At 41.4% G+C, this 20750-nt stretch overlaps 2 protein-coding genes across 2 annotated transcripts; both read right to left on the bottom strand.

Annotated features, from left to right (window-relative positions):
* Positions 1-637: 637 nt before the first annotated feature.
* LOC104436903 (2-oxoglutarate-dependent dioxygenase citB-like) lies at positions 638-20156 on the bottom strand. Its single transcript, XM_039309135.1, has 3 exons — positions 19963-20156; positions 19670-19865; positions 638-987 (listed from the first exon to the last, which is right to left on the bottom strand). The coding sequence occupies exons 1-3, from the start codon at positions 20044-20046 to the stop codon at positions 926-928; spliced, it is 342 nt and encodes a 113-aa protein (XP_039165069.1). The 5' UTR covers positions 20047-20156; the 3' UTR covers positions 638-925.
* LOC104436886 (2-oxoglutarate-Fe(II) type oxidoreductase hxnY-like) lies at positions 8478-19541 on the bottom strand. Its single transcript, XM_039309136.1, is given in 10 exon segments — positions 8478-8825; positions 16104-16183; positions 16651-16696; positions 17318-17345; positions 17348-17373; positions 18154-18212; positions 18294-18394; positions 18476-18597; positions 19242-19293; positions 19385-19541. Coding segments are annotated over 9 exon segments (579 nt in total). The 5' UTR covers positions 19268-19293; positions 19385-19541; the 3' UTR covers positions 8478-8734.
* Positions 20157-20750: the final 594 nt, after the last annotated feature.

The following is a 20750-nucleotide window of genomic DNA, read 5'->3' as shown; positions in this document are numbered from 1 at the left end:
GCAAAATCTATCTTCATAGTGCAACAAGCACAAGCCCACAATAGGCTCGCTGAGTATTTCTGGCTTGTCAAAAAATTCAGCCTCCAGATCAAGTGCTAGAGCATTGATCCTTGCAACTACTTTTGCGACATTTCTGAGTGTGCACATTTACAAATAAGTAAATTACCAAATTGACTACCATCGCTTTGTTTATAGCAACAAATTACACTTAATCTTGCCACATAGATCATCTAGGCGTTAGTCTTGGATCTAAAAGTCAAATGATTTAGAGTTGGAGACCCTATTGACTGTAATATCAGCCATCCCACTGTAAGCAATTAGACACTTGCGTTGAGGCTCTTGGTCAGTGTGATTAATGGTAAATCTTGACAGCTAAAAATAACTGGTTCATATTGTAGCATAGCAGCTTTGGAACAATACCCCAGAAAATTGTTTAATCAGCCCCTACAAATAACCAGAAGAGTTTCACTTTGGCCAACGTAGGTAAGAGCCCAAGAGAGCATATTCAGTTCAAAAGGCAGAGGCAATTTAACTCCCATTGGGCCACCTTAAAAAATGCAGGAATTTGGCAATGTCTGATGCATATAGAAGGGGACGATGGTGACTATCGGGTACTGAAAATGCCCAAAATACCCCATCAGAGAAACAGAAGATCTCTGTATTATCTTTTACTTGGATGGAATAAAATTTACATCCGGGAACTAGCAAGAAAAATTAATGCCTATGGCTCTATATCATCGCTCACGATGCTTGACAACGAAATTTTTCCATCACCTGCCTCCATCTTGGCAATATATCTAGTCAAAATACTACAATGAAACCAAAATAAACATCCACGATCAACAACTGATTTAAGTTGGACAGAAATTACATTAAACAGCAGTTTACCCTCAGAAGGCCAGGGGTTCGGTCCAAAATGAGCCTTCTACACACGAGGATCGTCCTCTGGTACTTCCACTTGTATGTAGTATTCCTCCTTATAATCTCCTACAAAACGTCAAAAAATTCATTACTGCTCGAACAATCTTCAGAAGATGATAAGCAGATAGGTAATAACAAGTTTCAGCCAAATCTCTGACTTGAGTTCATGGTCGTGTGTTAGCAATTCAAACTCCCAATTCAGTGGCAGTTCTCTCCAAGAATGCAACCGAAAACAGGAACAATAACAAATTGATCTTCCTTTTCTAGGAAATGCGACTCAACCACCACCTGAATACAGACATCAAAATCACCAGCTATTCATCTATGTCCACTTTAAGCAGTAAAATCTTCAGCAGGATGATCAGACACAAACCGTTTATCTGATTTGCGGGGTCAAGGACTTGATCGAACAGAGGAGTGTAGCCTCAGTGCTTCTCGTTCCTCGGCAGCTTCATCTTCTCGCTCAAAGGCAGACCGAAGAACCGCCTGCCCTGGACGAAGACCTCCTCCATCAAGTCCTGGCTGACTCCATGAGTTGATCACGTAGGGAAAGCCGGAATCCAAGCACGCCTGAGGCCAACGGATTGATTCATCCGTCAGCGTCCCCCTCGACTCGAAAAATCTCGGTTTCCTCGGTTTCATGTACCAGAAATCGAACTAAACATAGTGGAAAAAGGCGGGAGAATCGAAGACTTGTTTGAGTAGGGACGCCGACCGTCGGATATCGGAGCTCGAGAGGTCGATGAGGTTGAGAGTGGAAGCAGGAACTCCGGCAACGTCGACGGCGTTCGCGTCATCCGTGGTCGCCGTCCGTTCGCCTGACTGATTTCACGGTGATGATGACGACCGACGGGATCGAGGCCAGACGGGAATTTGAGTTGCGGGTGATGGAAGACACGGGGCTGAGAAAAAGAAGAGGAAAAACGACGGCGTGGGACGTTTAAAGAATCGGCACAGATATTCGGTGCGGCCATCGGTGACGTCCTCGTCCCCCATCCTAATGCTTTCTACAAATTTTAAAGCATTTTTGCTGAGTAATTATTCTATTCGATATAAATAATCATTTTTAAATAATTCATTTATTATCAACAAAATAAACAGCCCTTAAAATTTGAAAAACCTTACAAATATTTATATTTACATGCATGTTTATTCTTTTTAATTTATTCTTGTGATATTTAATTTTTGAATGGCTAAGAAAAATACAGATTCTAGAAAAGCTGTTCCATTTTCTGTTGCTCTTCCAAACTAGCAATGCCTTATCTCAAATGAAAACACGTTTGACCGATATGACTCCATGAAGCATATTAATCACATTCCATCAATCATATGAATTACATGCATGCTCATCCAAGTACAAAAAATGCACGAATGCCTACACTTTAACTGACGCTTTATGTAATGTACCAAGCAACGGTAAAATGAGTCAATACAAAAAGGGTAACCATTGGTATTTGCTCCAATAGTTAAATATAGGAAGTAGTTAAAAAAGCCTTTTTCCATTTGTTTGCGTGGGACATTTTGAGACAGAACATATGCTTTTAGGATATCGATCGTGTATATCCTATATCTATATCTATTTACATACATATATAAGAATATTCAATCATGGGTAAATACTTTTGGCGCAAATTAAAATAGGGACAATTAAGAATATCCATAAATGGATCTTAAGTCTCGCCCTGCCTAGCTTGACACGCAAGGCTCATGGGCTCTACCCGTCGTCACGCGAGAAGATGTAGAGCTTCAAGGAAATAAAGTTCGTCACTCGCAAATTTACCAACTCTCAAACAAAGTTTTTACTTAGAGAACATGGCAGCTGCTACACCTTCTGAAGTTGGACAAGAGTTAGACTCTCGATTGCAAATCTAGTCAGGGTTTGAATTGTTTTCCTCTAATTCAGAAAGCTTAAAAGAAGATTAAGAAGATTAGGAACCATCTTGTATAGTCGTACACACAATGCAATAGAAATGAAATTACTAAGTACAAAATATGAAAATGCTATGTTCAAATACTCTGAGCTGCTCTCGGCCTTGTTTTCTTGTTAAGGAAGTGATAACTCGATCTTGTTGAGCTTAACCACGACAATTTTCATGTCCATTATTTCCTCAAGCAAGTCCTTTGAACATTCTAGCCATAACTTTAGTATCAAGAAGACTATGCTATTGAATTTCGAAAGCGTCGGATCTTCATATTTTGTGCAAAGGATTTTGCTATCCATAATGTCGAGCACTCTCTCTGGAATTGTTGCACCTACCCATTGCCTCAAACTAAGATCCGCATTGAACATTTCACCGGTTGGCTTCTTCCCAAGAATCACTTCCAACAACAATATGTTGAAACCGTATAAATTTCCTTTGTAAGAGACTTTTCCTTCTGAACCATACTCTGAAAGCGTCATAGTTTGTGACATAAGAACATCATCAATTGATCTATTTCTTTTTAGGACATAAGTAATAAGATCAAGAGGCATACAAGTGCTAATATATCTCTATTACATTATACCATTATATTGGCAATCAAAGGCTTGAATTAACTAATATTCGGCAAATGTACCTGGAGCAATGTAACCAATCATGTCGAGAGTTTGGGTTTGTGTTTCAAGCTTGTTCTCAACCAAAATCTTGGCAATTCCAAAGTCATAGACTTGTGCGACTAGGCCCTCATTTAGAAGCATATTGCTAGGCTTCAAATCGCAGTGCACAATGGGTTCCGATTGGTCATGGTGGAGATACTCGATCGCCATTGCGGCGTCAACCATTATCTTCACTCGCTGATGGAGATCCAAGTTGTAATTGTTAGAGTACAGCCACTTCTCTAAGCTCCCACAAGGCACGTATTGCAGTGCCAAAGCTCTCAGATTTGCATTCGTGCAGGTGCTAGTCACCTTGATGAGATTGCAGTGCCGGATCATACGAAAAGTGTCGCATTCTGCATCAAAACATTTCAGAGCACCTTCAATATGGAGATTTAATACTTTGACCGAGATGTCTATCCTACCTTTATATACAGAGGTGAAGCTTCCTGCTTTGAGCAAATTACTTTCGCGGAAGTTGTTAGTAGCCAAGCAAAGCTCCCGATATGATATCATCGGGTGGTCAATTATAGGCAAGTTCTCCATCGAAATTGAAGCTTTTTTACTAGTACTCTCACTCTTTCTAAGCAAGCAAATGACGAGGACTAAAAGTATAGCTGATAAAATTGGCACAACAATGTATAGTATTTGTAGCCGCTTGTCCCTTGATGATTTCATTCCATTTTCTTTGCATCGTGGGATTTGAAAAATCGCATTTCCAGAAAGTGCTTCATTCCCAATGAAAGAGAGAGCCAGGAAATTTCCAAAGGGCCCACAATTAGGAATCTCTCCTGATAGCTTATTAATGGACAAGTTCAAAATTTGTAGATATGCAAGTCCTTCCAAGGACTCAAGTATTGTGTTTGATAACTCACTGTAGGAGAGATCAATGAACTCCAACCCTTTGAGATGGCCAATTGATTGTGGCATGGATCCTTGAAACGAGTTCCTCAACAAGTTGAGAGAAGCAAGGCTCTCAAACTCTTGGGTGGAACTCGGTATGGCACTAGTAAGTCGGTTCCAAGAAACATCGATGCTCTCTATGTCTCTCATCTTCCCTATTTCAAGTGGTAGTCCTCCATTGAAATAGATTGAGGAAGATGAATTCTTGAAGGCCCCAAAAACTAAATGGTATAACCGATGTCATGTTATTCAAGCTTATGAGAAAACATATGAAGGCTGCTAAAGTTTTGAATGCAATTCGGGATTGATCCCAATATCCTATTTTGTCCAGCACCTTTTCTCCTAAACCTATCAAGTTGCTTATCTCATCGGAGATCGGTCCTTCGAGATGGTCGTTATCAAGATACAGCCTTTGCAACCTTTCTAGTCCTCCGATCGATGATGGGATGTTGCTGTCTGGAGCATTATTGCCCAAATCTAGCAAAGTCAGTCTCTCCAAGAAACCATTTCCTCGGGAACACGACCTCTTATTTGACAATTGGGAGCAATTAGAATTTGTAGGGAACTAGAGAAGTTTTGATAGATTCTGGTATGGAGCCACGAAGCGGGTTGCCTCCTAACGACAAGACTTGTCGCGACGGACAATTAGATAAAGCGGAGAGAAAACCAAGCTCCGAATCATATCTCTCCTATTAGCTAACTTAACACAATATTAAAGAATTCAAGGCTCTTCAAGTTGCCCAAACCCGTATGTATGGGTCCGCTAAGTTGATTGTCCCCGACCTCGAAAATGATTAGGTTCAAAAAATTCAAGAAATACTACGGCATGTTGCCTTCATAGTCATTGCATGCTAGATATAGTTCTTCCAAATTCGGAAGGCTTAGAACTCTACCTGAGGGAAGGCTTCCATAGAGGGAATTTTCCATCAAATAAAGCACGAAATATTAAAAATCTCTTGAGGCACTCCACCGGTTAGCAAATTATCCGCAAGGCCCATTAGTGGCAGATTAAACAAATTGCCAATCTCACTCGGAATCTCCCCTTCAATGTGGTTAGCTGCGATGCCCAGCGTGTGCAAGCTCGACATGTTACTGATGATTCGAGGAATCATGCCAGTCAAGTTGTTAGCAGAGATATAGAGATTTTGCAACTTTTGCAAGCTGCCTATATCTCGAGGAATGCTTCCCTGAAAACGATTGTATGACAACCCCAATATGATAAGCTCTTTGCATTGGGTTAGCGTCTCTGGTGGCAGGCCACTGAATTGATTTTTATTCAGGGCAAGCATTTGAATGTTAGACCAACGGTAGCAAAGATCGAAGGGAAGACTTCCAGAGAGATAATTATCCATCAAATTCACCCACATGAGCGATCTATTGAAAAGTGCTAAAGGAGTCGAACCTGTGAGAGTGGCATTGACCAATATAATGACTTGCAATGTGGATATGTTGCCTAGGAGCTTGGAATTTGACCTCGTAAGTCGTTTGAGCTAAGACTCGTTGTTGCAACTTAGGAAGGCACCGAATTCTCTTGGTATGCCACCTGTTAGCCTGTTTGTCGCGAGTGACATGACTTCGAGGTTCTAGCATTAGGTTAAGATAGGAGGAATGTTTCCTTCTAACTGGTTCAATTCGAACATAAGTTCTTTCAGGCAGCATAAATGACCAATTTCTATCAGAATCATGCCATAAAAACTGTTGCTGCAGAGATCAAGAGAAGCCAAGAGAGAAAGATTCTCAAGGTGGGGAGAGAGTCTTTCCTGGAGACCCATGTGCGAGAGGTCTAAAGCTATGACTCTGCCCGGTTGCTACAACAACGCCAATCCATTCACAAAAACTTGCTTCCACCATCCAATTGCCGCCTTTGATGGTGTTCGTCGGGTTGACTTCCATCATCGATTTGAAGGGGAGGAGAGAATATTGATCTGTAAAGTTGCTGGAACAGATGATGGGCTGAAATATCAATAGGAAAGCCAACAGAACATCAATATTGTATCAATAGATGGTTCCCTAATTTCGACCTGTTCTTAGTGTTCAATACCAAAACCTACCAAATGATTGTCTTAATTAGGGAAAAAAAACGATGTAAAAAAAGACTCACTATCAAATGATATCCCACAATCACGTCTACAACATGTTCTTTACGTTTACACATTCACACTTACTTTCAACTCTATGAGGGTACAAAAGGACATTTAGACCAATGCTCTAAGGCATGAATGTGAAAATGTTTTGTGATAACTGTTGTGACCTTCCTGCAGGGGCAATATCAAGTGTCTCATTGGAAGTTGACTAATTGAAAGTTCCTACTGTTGGAAGAGATTACGTTACTAGTAGTTTGTCAAATTTTATCCATGCTTCATGTCATATTTGAACTTTCAATCGATTCAATTAAATCACTTTTGATAAATGTGAATATCTTCCTGCAACTTTCAATTGGTCTAATTAAGTCTGTAATATATTTAATATGCTTTTTTTCATCCTTTCATCTATTAATATAAATGAAATATGTCATGGATAACAATTTTATGAAGCTGATGTTTGATGGAGAAAGTTAGGCGGACTTTATGCGTGTCATGGTGACTTTAAATTGTAAAATTATAATACTCGTTCCTTCGCCCTCGCCTAGATTTGGCAAAACATCAATAGGGAAGCCAATAGAACATCAACAAATGATAAAAAGATGAACTTCTCCATAATAAACAGGGTCTCTATTGATTGCATCAATAGACAGCTCACTAATTTTGGACATATTCTTAGTGTTCAATACCAAAACCTACCAAATGGTTGTCTCAATCAGGCAAAAAAAAAAAAAAAAAAAAAAAAACCAATGTAACTATCAAATGATGTCCCTCAATCACGTCCATGGCCCGTTCTTTACGTTACTTACTTTGAACTCTTTTAGTGTACAAATGGACCTTTGAACCAATGCTCCAAGGCACGAATGTGAAAATGTTTTGTGATAACTATTGTGACCTTCCTGCATGGGCAACATTAAGTGTCTCGTGGGAAGTTGACTGTTTGAAAGTTCCTACTGCTGGAAGGGATGATGTTACAAGTAATTTGTCAAATTTTATCTATGCTTCATGTCATATTTGAACTTTCAATCAATTCAATTAAATTACTTTTTATTAATGTGAAATATCTTCCCGCAACTTTCAGTTGGTTTAATTAGATTTGTAATATATTTAATATGATTTTTGTCATCCTTTCATCTATCAATTTAAATGAAATATGTCACCAATAACAATTCTATGAAGTTGTTGTTTGATGAAGAAAATTATACGGACTTTGTGCATGTCATGGTGACTTTAAATTGTAAAATTATAAAGCCCATTCCTTTGCCCTCGCCTAGATTGGGCGAAATATCAATAGGGAAGCCAACAGAACATCAACAAACGCTAAAAAGATGAACTTCTCCATAATGAACAAAGTCTTTTGAATGCATCAATAGACGGTTCACCAAGTTCGACCTATTCTTAGTGTTCAATACCAAAACCTACCAAATGGTTGTATCAATTAGAAAAAAAAAAATACAAAAATAAAAAAAAATAAAAGGAAAACAATGTAAAGAATAACTATCAAATGGCATCCCTCAACCATGTCTATGGCCATTATTTACGTTTACACGTTCACACTTACTTTCAACACTATAGAGAGAGGCAGAGAGAGAGAGCCAAGCCTGTGTCTAAAGCATGTTTCTGTGCTTTAACAGAGCGGAAGCGTTAGATAGTCAACAGTCACAGGAGTTTTGAGAAGGAACTGATCTATATATCTTTTAGAAACATCTCAGAAAGATTTTTCGGCAAGTAGAGGCCAACGTGGCTAAAGTGGCTCACGATCTCGGTAAATGCACTTGCCAATGCTGCTCATAGCCCCATCCACATGGAAATTTTTGGTCTCTCTTCCTCAGCCCGTTAAATTTTCAATCCTTTGTAGGCTTAGCAACACGCCCACCTCGTCCAGAAAAATCTTGTCAAACACGCAGAAAGTTGCATGCACAGTGCAATCTATGTAACTATCGTGGAAAAGCTGACAGACCCATCCGTTGAATCGCAGGAGAGTCGGTGCTCAGACGTGTGTGGCATTTCCTTTTCATTTCCTTTCTTAAAGTGTGGCATGTACAAACAGCTAATTTAGGGGCAAAATAAGGCGGAAGCGGCTGAACTATTGCCTCCATGCGTAAACATAAACGGATTATTGGTTGTCTATGATGTAGGTACCCCATCGGATGCTCTTCTCTAAGTTCATTATGCCCATTCGTACGAGTTCTCAAAGTATACCCCTACTTCAGGCAAGTGCGGGTTGACAGGCTTCCACTCTTGCTGGCAAACTCTAAGCTCCTTCCCTTCTGTATACATTTAAATCAGCATGAGTATCGTCTAATCTTTGGGACAAGTAGGTCTGACACTGGACGGGCGGAAACCTGCAAATTGATGCGATTTTGAACAAACTTAGGATCCCATGCTGGTGTAAATTTGCTAAGGGTGCGTTTGGTTGTGTTTCTGTTTAAAAATTGTTCCAGGAAACAGAAATAGAAAAAAATGTTTCTGTTCCGGGGAACAATTTCTGAACAAAAAACGCGTTTGGTAACTGTATAAAATTTCTGTTTCTGGAATATAAAAAGAACAGAAACACGTTTGGTAATTGCAAAAATTTCTGTTTTGGAATAGAAAAAGAACAGAAACACGTTTGTAATGTACAAAATTTCTATTCCAATTTTTTTTTCAATTGTTTTTTTTTTTTAATAAAGTGTAAACGTGGTATTGAATTATCATTCTCATGAAATGCTCATCAATTTAATTTTGTTCATATTAAGTGAAAACAAACATTCTAAACTTGATCATATTTGCTAGGGAAATTTTTTTTTTTTTTAAAGTTTGTACCTAAATTTTCCCATTTGGTTTTTTTTTTTTTTTTAATAAAGTGTAAACTTGGTTTTGAATTCTCATTATCATAAAATGCTCATCAATTTAATTTTGTTCACGGTGAGTATAATCAAACATTCTGAACATGCATACTCCGATGAAAATTTTATAAATAAACTTTGTATCAAATTTTTCTCACGTGCCTTTTTTTTCAATAAAGTGTAAACTTGGTATTGCATTATCACTCTAATGAAATGCTCATCAATTTAATTTTGTTCATGGTTGGCGAAGACAAACATTCTGAACATGGTCATGTGCATACTTCGAACAAAATTTTGTAAGTAAAATTTATTCAATAAGAGCTACCTAAAAGAAGAATACCTCATAGATCTCTACGTAGACCCTTTCATACATAACATCACAATAATGAAGTAATATAGTTCATTGTTCAACTTCATCACATTGGATTTGATAAGTGAATACTTAAAAACAAAATTACAAAAGTTGGAAACATAAAGTCAAGAAATCTCAGGCATATTATGATCCCTCGCCATTTTATTTGCAATCCTTGTCCTAAGCATGTTTACTCCAGGTGCATCATGCAATGTATCATCTGCAACCTCCAATTCTGTAGGTCCACATGGATATTCCGGATCTCCATATAGGGAAAAGTTTCTATCCATCGCATCTTGATCACGAATGTAATTATGGAGAGCACAACAAGCAATTACAACAAGTGCTTGCTTCCGAATTGTAAATGGAGGCATCTGTCTCAAAATGGTAAATCGATTCTTTAATGCCCCAAATGACCTCTCAATTACATTTCTTAGTGAAGAGTGCTTCTTGTTGAACAATTCTCTTGCTGTCCTTGGTCGTCCCCCATTCCCTCTATACTCGCTTAGATGATACCGATCGCCTCTAAATGGAGTTAAAAATCCTGGAAGTGCTGCATAACCTGAATCTACCACGTAATATTTCCCTATAACATGATATATATAAATTTGTTGTGATATTGAACCATAATATATAATCATAAAATTGTCTTCATAAACGAAGTACGTACCAGGTGGTGGTCGGGGAAATTGCAGTTCCGGATTTTCGAGTGCTGCTGAAAGCACTCGACAATCGTTGGCAGATCCTTCCCATCCAGCATACACAAAAGTAAATTTCATATCAAAAGAGCAAATACAAAGCACATTCTGGGTTGTTCTACCACTCCTACCTCTAAATGGAATCTGCTGAGACACAGGAACGGTAGCATCTATATGGGTGCCATCCATAGCACCTACGCAGCCCTGTTAATATATTAACAATCTAATATCATATGAGATTATCAACTACATGTATTTGATGGTATAAAATCAATAAAAAATCATACCTTGAAATAGCGTTTATGACTAGGATCAATAAGAATTTCTTGGGGAATGACGTCAAAGGATGGTGGTTTGATTATCTCCTTTGATAGTTTGATCATTGCTTTCAATACTTTGTTGAAATACTTGCTGATCGTTTCTCCTGAATGTTGGAATCTCTCACATAAATCTCTATTTGAGTTATTGTGAGTAACCACACTTAAAAATATCCCAACCTGTTCATCTATTTGAACAAATCGACTATCTTTCAACCAACCTCTTACCCTCATTAAGTCACATAAATTCAGAAAAACATGTCTCTCCATCCTAAATGCTTCATATATCCTATCTGAATGTCCATGAACAATCTCCCTTATCCATTCTCCTCCCGATAATTGACTGTCCCTAATAAGTTCTCTCGTATGGAGGGACCTGTCCATCGCAGCTAAGCAGAACCACGCTATCAATATGTTAATATCATCACCCGAGAATTGTTCAACTGGTTGTACTTGCTCATTAGACACACTATTTGATCCCCCTTCCATAGTACCTATACAATCAAAAAAATGACCAAAACATCAATATAGATTTTGAAAACGCATCCCAATAACATTCAATAACATAAGTCATAAAGTCTCAATAACATATGCCATTACATATAAGTAGAAGAGTCTCAACACTAATCATATTTAAGTAAACTAAAGATTAAAAGATAATATACGTTATACAGTCTAATGAAACTCCATGCAATTCATAATATATTTCCAAATATCTACTAAAGGAATTGAAGAAGGCCAATCCTCCTTTCAAGTATGCATGTAATGAAAGCCTCTCTCCAGTCACGACTGAAGCATGCTCGTTCCACTGCTTTATTGTAAACATCTTGCTCTAACTCGGGCATATTGTTTAGAATCTGGACCGCAATAGATATGGAGAAAGGGTCTACAGGTGGTTGTGTAGTCCCTGAGCTCACAGCGCCATCACCACATTGACTTGATGACCTAACTTTTAGAAAATCTTGTATGGCTCTACAAGTTTCATCAAAACTGGATTGGTTACTCTTTCTTCTCCGCTTACAATTTGGAGTTCTATCCAATTTATGCTTCCCACGAGCTGAAGTTCCAGTATCGTCTGTGGTAAAAAGTCTATCAGCAGCACTGTGGTGTCCAATGAAATCATTTGCATTGCTACCATCATAGTCACCACCTGCATTGACACCTTCTGCATCGCCACCACTATTGTCACGACGTACATTAGCATTACCATTGTCATCAGAATCCGATAGATTATCATCTTGAGCACATCCTACGGCATGATCCCCACTAGCATATGTACCACCAAAAACAATACAGAGCTTAGGATACTGAGGAAATCCATTCTTCCTGAATCTTGCCCACTCGACATTATCCTACAATTTTCACAATAATGACATTTCACCAATATAAGCATACATTTTAAAATTGACATCTATAATGATATCAAAATGATCACTAAGTTAAGAAATACCTTGATATGAGATTCCCATATAATTGGATCGTCGACAACAACTCTTTTGTTGACATTATCCCAACCAAATCCGGTCTGAGAAATGAGTTTGTGAAAACTGCCATACTGTTTTTTCAGTTTGTTGACCTTGTTCCTTATCTGAACCATGGTAAATTGAAATCCTGTCTGTCTACTGAGTTCAGATTGTACATTCCTCCACCCCGCTTTGTTGAAAGTGGAAGAGGTGCGGTTTCCCTTTTTGACCTCATCCACCAATAAACCAATAAGTATATTGGTTATAGAGTCCGTCCACTTTGCATTGAATGAGTGTCTCTCAGATGCCATTGAATCTTCGACCGGTTGAGCATCACGAGTTATGAATTAAATCAATAACATAAAACCGTAAGAACTACATGCCATACACAAAATCAGCATGGTAACCTATATGGATCCGTATACACTATCCTATTTTGTGCACGGTCCAACTAAATTATAAGATCTCTAAGATTAAGAAAATGAAAAAAGAAGCCGAAAGGCCAACCTTAGCGTGTGGATGACTTTCCAAAGTCAGCAAATTGTGATTTATGAGGCAGGGACTGGCAAATTCTGGACAGAGCAAGGGAAAAAAAAATGTCTTCGTGGATTGGCACCAGCAAGGCGAAACTTTGGATGGATCCACCAAAGTTCTCAAAGCATCAGCGTCGATAATGGATCCACCAACACCAGCATTGTTCACCTGGGAAGGAGACAACTAATTGAGATAGAGTGAGGATTAAGTAAAGAAAAATTCAAGACAAGAAGCAATAAGGCAACAACTAAAAGTTATGAGACAAATTGGGTCTAATTCACGTATAACAAACTCATATATACGACCGTCTGCTCCCTCGAGCAGAGAAGCAAGCGAGCAGACGCTGGCTGCCCCGCAGCAAGCGAGCATTTGCTCGCTGCTCCGCAGCAAGCGCGAGCTCTCTGCCGAGCGAGCAAACACTCGCGCGCGGCGAGGCGTCGCCGCTGCTCGCGCGACGCGGACGCTCGCTTGCTGCGAGAGCGGCAAGCAAGCGAGCAAACGCTCGCGTGCAGCGCCTCGTCGCGCTCTGCAAAAGCGTGCGAGCGCCGATTGCCGCAGCTGAGTGCTGCTGCTCTGCAGCAATCGAGCGCGGCTCGCTGCACGAGAGAGAGCAGCGAGCGCTTCGCTTGTCCTCGGCAGCAAGCGAGCGTTTGCTCGCTGCTCTCGCAGCCGAGCGAAAGCAACGCGCTCGGTCCGCCGTCGTCTGCAAATTTGCTCTGCACGCCGATTGCTGCAGTGTCGATCTTCTTCCTCTCTGCAGCAATCGAGCGTCCTCGCTGCACGAGAGCGGCGAGCAGACGCTTCGCTTGTACAGCAAGCGAGCATTTGTTGCTCGCTGCTCTGCGCGAGAGAGCAACGCGCCGCTTGCTGCACAGAGCAAAGAAGCGAGCAAACGCGCCGCAGCGGGCGTCGCCGCTCTGCGGCAAATGGTGCGTACGCTCGATTGCTGCAATCTTTGCGCTCGCAGCAATCGAGCGTCCGCTCGTCGCACTAGAAAGAGAGCGGCGAGCGAGCCGCTTGTTCCTCGCAGCAAGCGAGCGTTTGCTCGGCCTGCGGAAAGCGTCTGCTCGCTGCTCTCGCGAGCGGCACGCTTGCCGCGGCAGAGAGCAAGAAGAAGCGAGCAAACGCCGCTACGTTTGCTCGTGCGAGCGTCGCGTCACTCGCTGCCACAGAGAGCAGCCAGCCGCTTGTCTCAGCAGCAGCGAGCGTTTGCTGCTTACTCTGCCCGAGCGAGCAAATGCTCGGCAGCGCTCGCTCGCTGCTCTCTGAGCAGCGAGCGTTGCGCGAGAGAGCAGCGGCAAGAGCAGAGCTCTGCAGCGAGCGAAAGCAAACTCTCGGCTTGCAGGCGTCGCCGCTCTGCTCTGCAGCGACGGCGTTTTGCTGCGAAGCGGCGGCAAGCGAGCAAACGCTTTGCTCTGCCGCGGCAAGCGAGCGTCTGCGGCAAGCGGCGTTTGCTCGGCTCTCTGCGGCAAGCGACGAGCTCTGCGGCGGCGAGCAAACGCTCGCGCAGGGCGCTCGTCTCGCTTGCTCTCTGCAATGAGCGGCGTTTGCTGCGAAGCGGCAAAGCGAGCAACGCTCGGCGCTCTGCAAGCAAGCGAGCAAACGCTGCTCTGCTCTGCAGCAAGCGGCGTCCGCTCGCCATTTGCCGCACGGAGGTGGCGAGCGACGACGCTCGCTTGTGCACGCAGCAAGCGCGGCACGCAGCAAGCGAGCATTTGCTCGCTGCTCTCACAGCGAGCGTTTGGAAGCGTCTGCGGGCCGCTGCTCTGCGACGAGCGAGCGACGCTCGCTTGTGCGGCAGCAAGCGAGCGTTTGCTCGTTGCTCTGCTCAGCCGAGCGAGCGGACGCTCGCTTGTGCGGCAAGCGGCGTTTGCTCGTCGCTCTGCGCAAGCGAGCGAGAGCGGGGCTCGCCGCTTCCGCTCGCTCGATTAAGGCATTTGCATGATTCTTGCTAACTACTTTGATTGACATTAATAGATCAATAAATGGAGAAAGACTAGGAAAATACCCTTTGGAAGATATTGGCCTAGATAGGGCATCGTTTTTTTTTTGCCACGGAACAACGGGATCGCGGGACAAAGATCAACGGAACAAAGCAACTCGTCATGGTGTCGAGGAACGCCCGACAAATATTTGCCCCATTTCATGCCCTTTCCCCGTCACCGGTGCCGGCACCATTGGGCACGACGAAGAGCCGCCGATGGTTCCAGTTCGACACGGCGGGCGGCTCGCTGGAGCTCGAGCAGCGGCGACGCTCGCTGCTCGCTCGCTCGAGCCGAGCCCCGAGCAGCAGCCGACGCTGGCCGCTGCTACGCTCGCTCGAGCCGAGCTCGAGCAGCCGGCGTCGCTCGCTGCCGCTCGCTCGCCGATCTCGAGCGAGCGAGACGAGCGCTGTCGCAGATCCAGGTGAGCAACGCTCGCCCGGATCTGAGACTCGCTCGAGCAAGCGGCTCGCAGATCTGGGCAAGCGGCGGCTCGAGCGAGCCCTAACACTCGAGCTCTCGCCGAAGTGAAGACAATCGGTGAAGGAGGAGCAGCGACCACGTTTACCTGGTGAAGGAGCAGCACTGTCGAGACGAGAGGCCGCTGTCGGCGCCGGAGAAGACGATGGAATTCTCTGCTCGCAGGAGGAGACGCTCGTCGCAGGTCGCAGGAGGAGAAGCTCGTCGTAGCTCGCCGGAGGAGAAGCTCGTCGCAGCTCGCCGGAGGAGAAGCTCGTCGCTTGTCGCTCGTCACGAGTCGCGGGGAGGAGAAGCTCGTCGCGGGGGAGAGACGCTGTTCGAGCACTATCCAAGAAATAAAAAGGAACACAATTTTGTTCCTTTTTGTTTCTGATTTGTGTTTCGAAACAAGAAACACAAAATTTGTGTTTCTTGTTTTGTTTCTTTTTTTGTTCCGGGAACAAAAGAACAAAAAGGAACAGAAACGCGTCCAAACGCGTTTGTTCCTTTGTTCCAGTGAACAAAAACAGAAAAAGTGTTTAAAAACAAAAAAAGAAATACAAACAAACGCTGCCTAATTTGCACCATGTCTAATCACTAATGGAGTAGCTATGTTATACGCAGCGCCCAAATCCCCACGCAAAAAGGATCCAACCCTGTAAAGAGAGCATGCGAGCATGTGGTTGATCATTTCAATTCATCAGATCCGGGACAGGTCAATGCCTAATTCAAGAGTAAACATACTTTCCTCATGAATCATGGAGTTAAACTTGATGCAGTCCTCCTAACAGTGCCTGAATGATCCATAGATATGCAATATCCACTTCAACATGCATTCAAAGCAGAGCACCAGCCAAGCACAATGCATAAAGACATTCAAATTGGGGAGGAGAACTAGATCTTAGGACTGAGAACTGATAAGAGAGGAAGTAGAATTGCGGTATCTTGTTTATATATAGGAAAGTAACTAATTTGCAGAAGACAACTTACTTCGGAGAATTTTCCTCAGCCATACATGTTAGCAAGCACTCAATGAGACAATCATGGTTAGGCTCCAGGAAGAATGCAATCTGAATTTTTTAACAGAAATATTAGCAAAAGAAGTCAATAAGAATGGAGAACGTAATGAACGAAAGATGCTAACTAGGGAAGGCAAAACAATTAGGCTTCTTTTGCAAAAACCAACGTGGATCATCCTTGATGATAATCTCAAGTTGAGAAGAATTTCCTAAGAGTATGATCACAAGTTCAACTGACTTTCCCCTAGATCGTGATCTCAAAACTAGGACCTTTTTTTGAATCAGCTTACACCTATCCAAGATCAGCTTCAACTGCCCTTTTTCTGGTTGGAGTAGTCACAACTTCGGTCACCAATCAATCAGACTTTTTTCAATACATTCGACAATGCTTAAAAGTTCTCTTAAAGGCGTTTGAAGAATATTTCAAAAGATGAGGAGAAATGTAAGTTTGTGTGTGGGGGGGTCTCTGTGCGTCTCTGTGTGCGTGTGCGTGTGTTTGGGGAGAGAGAAGGCCTTACAGAATACCGTTCTTGACCATTCCCTATAACTAGATGGAGCGTGGACCTGATTGCAAAAGCAAAAGCAAAAGTTTAGATCTGACAAACTGAAGGGAAAAAAAAAAAAACAACAGCAACTCAAATTCAAAAAAAAGAAAGAATAGAGAATGACTTGCTAAATATAGAGAATAGCAGGACACCAACTAGATTCAAGCAAAAAGCTCATTTCATATATCATTTAAACATGTTCCCGTGCATGATGACAATGCATGTTAAGCCGTTTCCATGGTCAGAGATCCCAGAACACATGCAAAGTTTAGTATCCAAAAGTTGACCAGTAAGAGCTGAGTGATAATAAAAGCACTAGAATAGCAAATTTATGGTTTGATATTCATAAATTTGTCTCCGTGTACAAATTAATGCAGGTCACCAAAATATCATACCATCTTCAACAACAGTGTTTAACATGGAAATTTTTCCTGACCAATGCCAAGAGTAGATAATCTTTCGTTACTAATGGGCCACTGATATCAGAAAGAGCCAAGAAAGTGCGACAGAAGAAATTCTATTGGAGTTTGGGAAAGGTTAACAATATATAGTAGCCTGCCATAAGTTAATCTCCAACCTTCATGTTCAAAGCTTTCCTCATGCCAACTTATCTATATAGACTGTTATTAAAGCATATTACCCGAAAATACAATTGCTCCATCATTCCGCATATCACCAAGATTCACTATGAATGCTCTGTACAAAATAGTCACAGAAAGAATGTTACTTTTCAGGATTACTGTGAGATTCTTCTGTTCCGCACTTGTGATGATTATGTATAACTGAATCTAAGCAATAATCTGAACAACTAACAGAGGGTAATTACATAAGTAATTTTAGAATTCATATGATGTGTGGTAGTTCTATGACTGTCGACCTGCTAAAAATTTTTACCAGGAAAGAATGGTGCAATACCATTATGAGCATGTGTGTAAGAGTGTTTTCTTGCCGAGGGAGGGAGGGAGGTTCACCAGCAAGGCATCAGAAGGATTAAACTGATCAAAGTTAATATGTACACTTAGATGCAAATTGCAGAAAGGAATATAAATGTGGATGAGGGCACCTCTCTGAGTTAATAAATGGAAATCCATCTTTATCACCCATCTGACAATATTACTCTCTCTCTCTAAACTGGCATATCACTGCCTTTGTACAAACAAGAACTATAGTAGCAGATCAGGGTCAGACAAAGAAGGATTTTTGTCAAAAAGCTGTCACAAATATTGGGGTAGTATTCCATGCAACATTGGCATGAAGCAATCTTCCAATCATGCATATAAGGGGAAATAGTGCACATTCCCCAATAAACCAGAAGTACAAGATTAAAATAAAGTTATTGCAAGTCATATTTGTAAGCCATGAATGATAAGAATATAAATCCTAACATGATGATCTTCCACCAAAAGCGTTACTCTAAATACGAAATCTCTAACATAATAATCTCAAATTCCCCATAGTAATGCAGTTGGCCTTTACCCTCTCATAGGTTGCACATATTCCCATATCGGAGGTTTAGCATCCTTGTTCTTGCAAATCTGAATAAGTTCAAAAAGTTTCATGCATTATAACTAGGCATAAAGTCTGCACCAACAGTTTTATAGGAGAAAATTTCATACTTGGAGACCCGGCACATCATCTGTTGCCAACAAGGTAATAAATCCAAAGTCTGAATGTGCCCCAGCTCCATATATTCCTTTAAAGGGATCAAAGACTAGACCTAAACAAAGAAAAGAATTTCCACCGGATGAGAAGAAAAATTTGCAGGGTTTAATGTAAAGTTTATTGAAGTAAAATCTACCTTCATAGTGCAACAAGCGCAAGGTTGCAATAGGCTCACCAAGTATTTCTGGCTTGTCAAAAAAATCAGCCTCCAGATCAAGTGCTAGAGTAATGATCCTTGTAACTACTTTTGCCACATTTCTGAGTGTGCACATTTACAAATTAATAAAAAAAAAAAAAAAAAAAAAAAAAAAAAAAAAGGACTACTGTCACTTTGTTTATAGCAACAAATTACACTTAATCTTGAGACAAAGATCATCTAGGCATTACTGTTGGATCTAAAAGTCAAATGATTTAGAGTTGGAGACCCTATTGACTGTAATATCAGCCATCCCACTGTAAGCAATTAGACACTTGTGTTGAGGCTCTTGGTCAGTGTGATTAATGGTAAATCTTGACGGCTAAAAATAACTGGTTCATATCGTAGCATAGTAGCTTTAGAACAATACCCCACAAAATTGTTTAATCAGCCCCTACAAATAACCAGAAGAGTTTTACTTTGGCTAACATAGGATGAGAGACCAAGAGAGCATATTCAGTTCAGAAGTCAGAGGCAATTTAACTCCCATTGGGCCACCTTCAATATTACAAGAACTTGGCAATATCTGATGCATATAGAAGGGGAAGATGGTGACTATCAGGTACTGAGAATGCCCAAAATACCCCATCAGAGAAACAGAAGATCTCTGTATTATCTTTTACTTGGATGGAACAATATTTACATCCTGGAACTAGCAAGAAAAATTAATACCTATTGCTCCATATCATCTATAGTAAAAGCTCACAATGCTTGACAATGAAATTTTTCCATCGCCTGCCTCCATCTTGGCAATATATCTAGTCAAAATACAACAATGAAACCAAAATAAACATCCACAATCAACAACTGATTTATGCCGGACATAAATTACATTAAACAGCAGTTTACCCTCAGAAGGCCAGAGGTTTGGTCCAAAATGAGGCTTCTGCGCACGACGATCGTCCTCTGGTACTTCCACTCCTATGTAATATCCCTCCTTATAATCTCGTATTAAACGTCAATAGATTCATTACTGCTCGAACAATCTTCAGAAGATGATAAGCAGATAGGTAATAACAAGTTTCAGCCAAAACTGTCTTAAAGCTTAGCACTTCAAACAACTAGCTCCTTCTTCTGTGTCAGTTCTCTCCAAGAATACAATCAAAAATAGGAATAATGACTTCAGACACAAACCGTTTATCTGATTTGCAGGGTCGAGGACCTGATCGAACAGAGGAGTGTAGCCTCGGTGCTTCTCGTTCCTCAGCAGCTTCATCTTCTCGCTCAAAGGCAGACCGAAGAACCGCCTGCTCTGGACGAACACCTCCTCCATCAAGTGCTGGCTGACTCCATGATTGATCACGTAGAAAAAGCCGGAATCTAAGCACGCCTGAGGCCAACGGATTGGATTCATGTACCGGAAATCGAAGTGAGAATAGCGGAAAACGGCGGGAGAATCGAAGACCTGTTTGAGCAGGGACACCGACCGTCGGATATCGGAGCTCGGGAGGTCGATGAGGTTGAGTGGAAGTCGGAACTCCGGCGACGTCGACGGCGTTCGCGTCATCCATGCTCGCCGTCCCGTTCGCCTGACTGATTTCACGGTGATGATGACGACCGACGATGATCGAGGCCGGACGGGAATTTGAGTTGCAGGGTGATGGATGAGAAGTGGCTGAAAAAGAATGAGAGAAAACGACGGCGTAGGACAAATAAAGAATCGGCAAAGGCATACGGTGCGGCCATCAGTGACGCCTTCGTTCCCCGTCTTAATCCTTTCTATAAATTTTAAAGCATTTTTTCTGTCTTATTATTCCATTCGATGTAACTAATCATTTTTAAGAAAACACTTTTTAATTTATTATACGAAATAAATGGATCTTAAAATTGGAAAGACCTTTAAACTATTTATATTTACATGTATGTTTATTGTTTTTAATTTACTCTTGTAATACTTCATTTTTGCATGGTTAAAAAAAACACGGGTTCTAGGAGAGGTATTCCATTGCTCTTGCATACTAGCAAGGCCTTATCTCAAATTAAAAGACTTTTGAAGGATATCAATGATTAGTATTTTTAAATCTCTTATTCAATTCATTAGATAAGATGTCATTGTCTTAATGCTCTATGTTATGTAATGCAACTATAAAATGAGTTAATACAAATAGGGTCAGCATCAAGACTGCTTCAACCCAGGAATCGTATTGAATTAGTCTAGACCAACTGGTTTAAGGTTGAATTTACGGATAACTAGTATGATTTCCACTTCAACGAA

This window comes from Eucalyptus grandis, chromosome 3 (genome assembly GCF_016545825.1).
Source record: "Eucalyptus grandis isolate ANBG69807.140 chromosome 3, ASM1654582v1, whole genome shotgun sequence".
In the NCBI taxonomy this organism is placed as follows: Eukaryota; Viridiplantae; Streptophyta; class Magnoliopsida; order Myrtales; family Myrtaceae; genus Eucalyptus; species Eucalyptus grandis.
This window is presented reverse-complemented; position numbering and strand designations above follow the sequence as displayed.

Coding starts and splice junctions, on each gene's coding strand:
- LOC104436903 (XM_039309135.1), bottom strand. CDS start 20,046: ATGGATGACGCGAACGCCGTCGACGTCGCCGGAGTTCCGACTTCCACT. Junction 19,866..19,962: donor CCGAGCTCCGATATCCGACG/GTCGGTGTCCCT, acceptor CGTTGGCCTCAG/GCGTGCTTAGATTCCGGCTT. Junction 988..19,669: donor CCCTGCAAATCAGATAAACG/GTTTGTGTCTGA, acceptor GACGTTTTGTAG/GAGATTATAAGGAGGAATAC.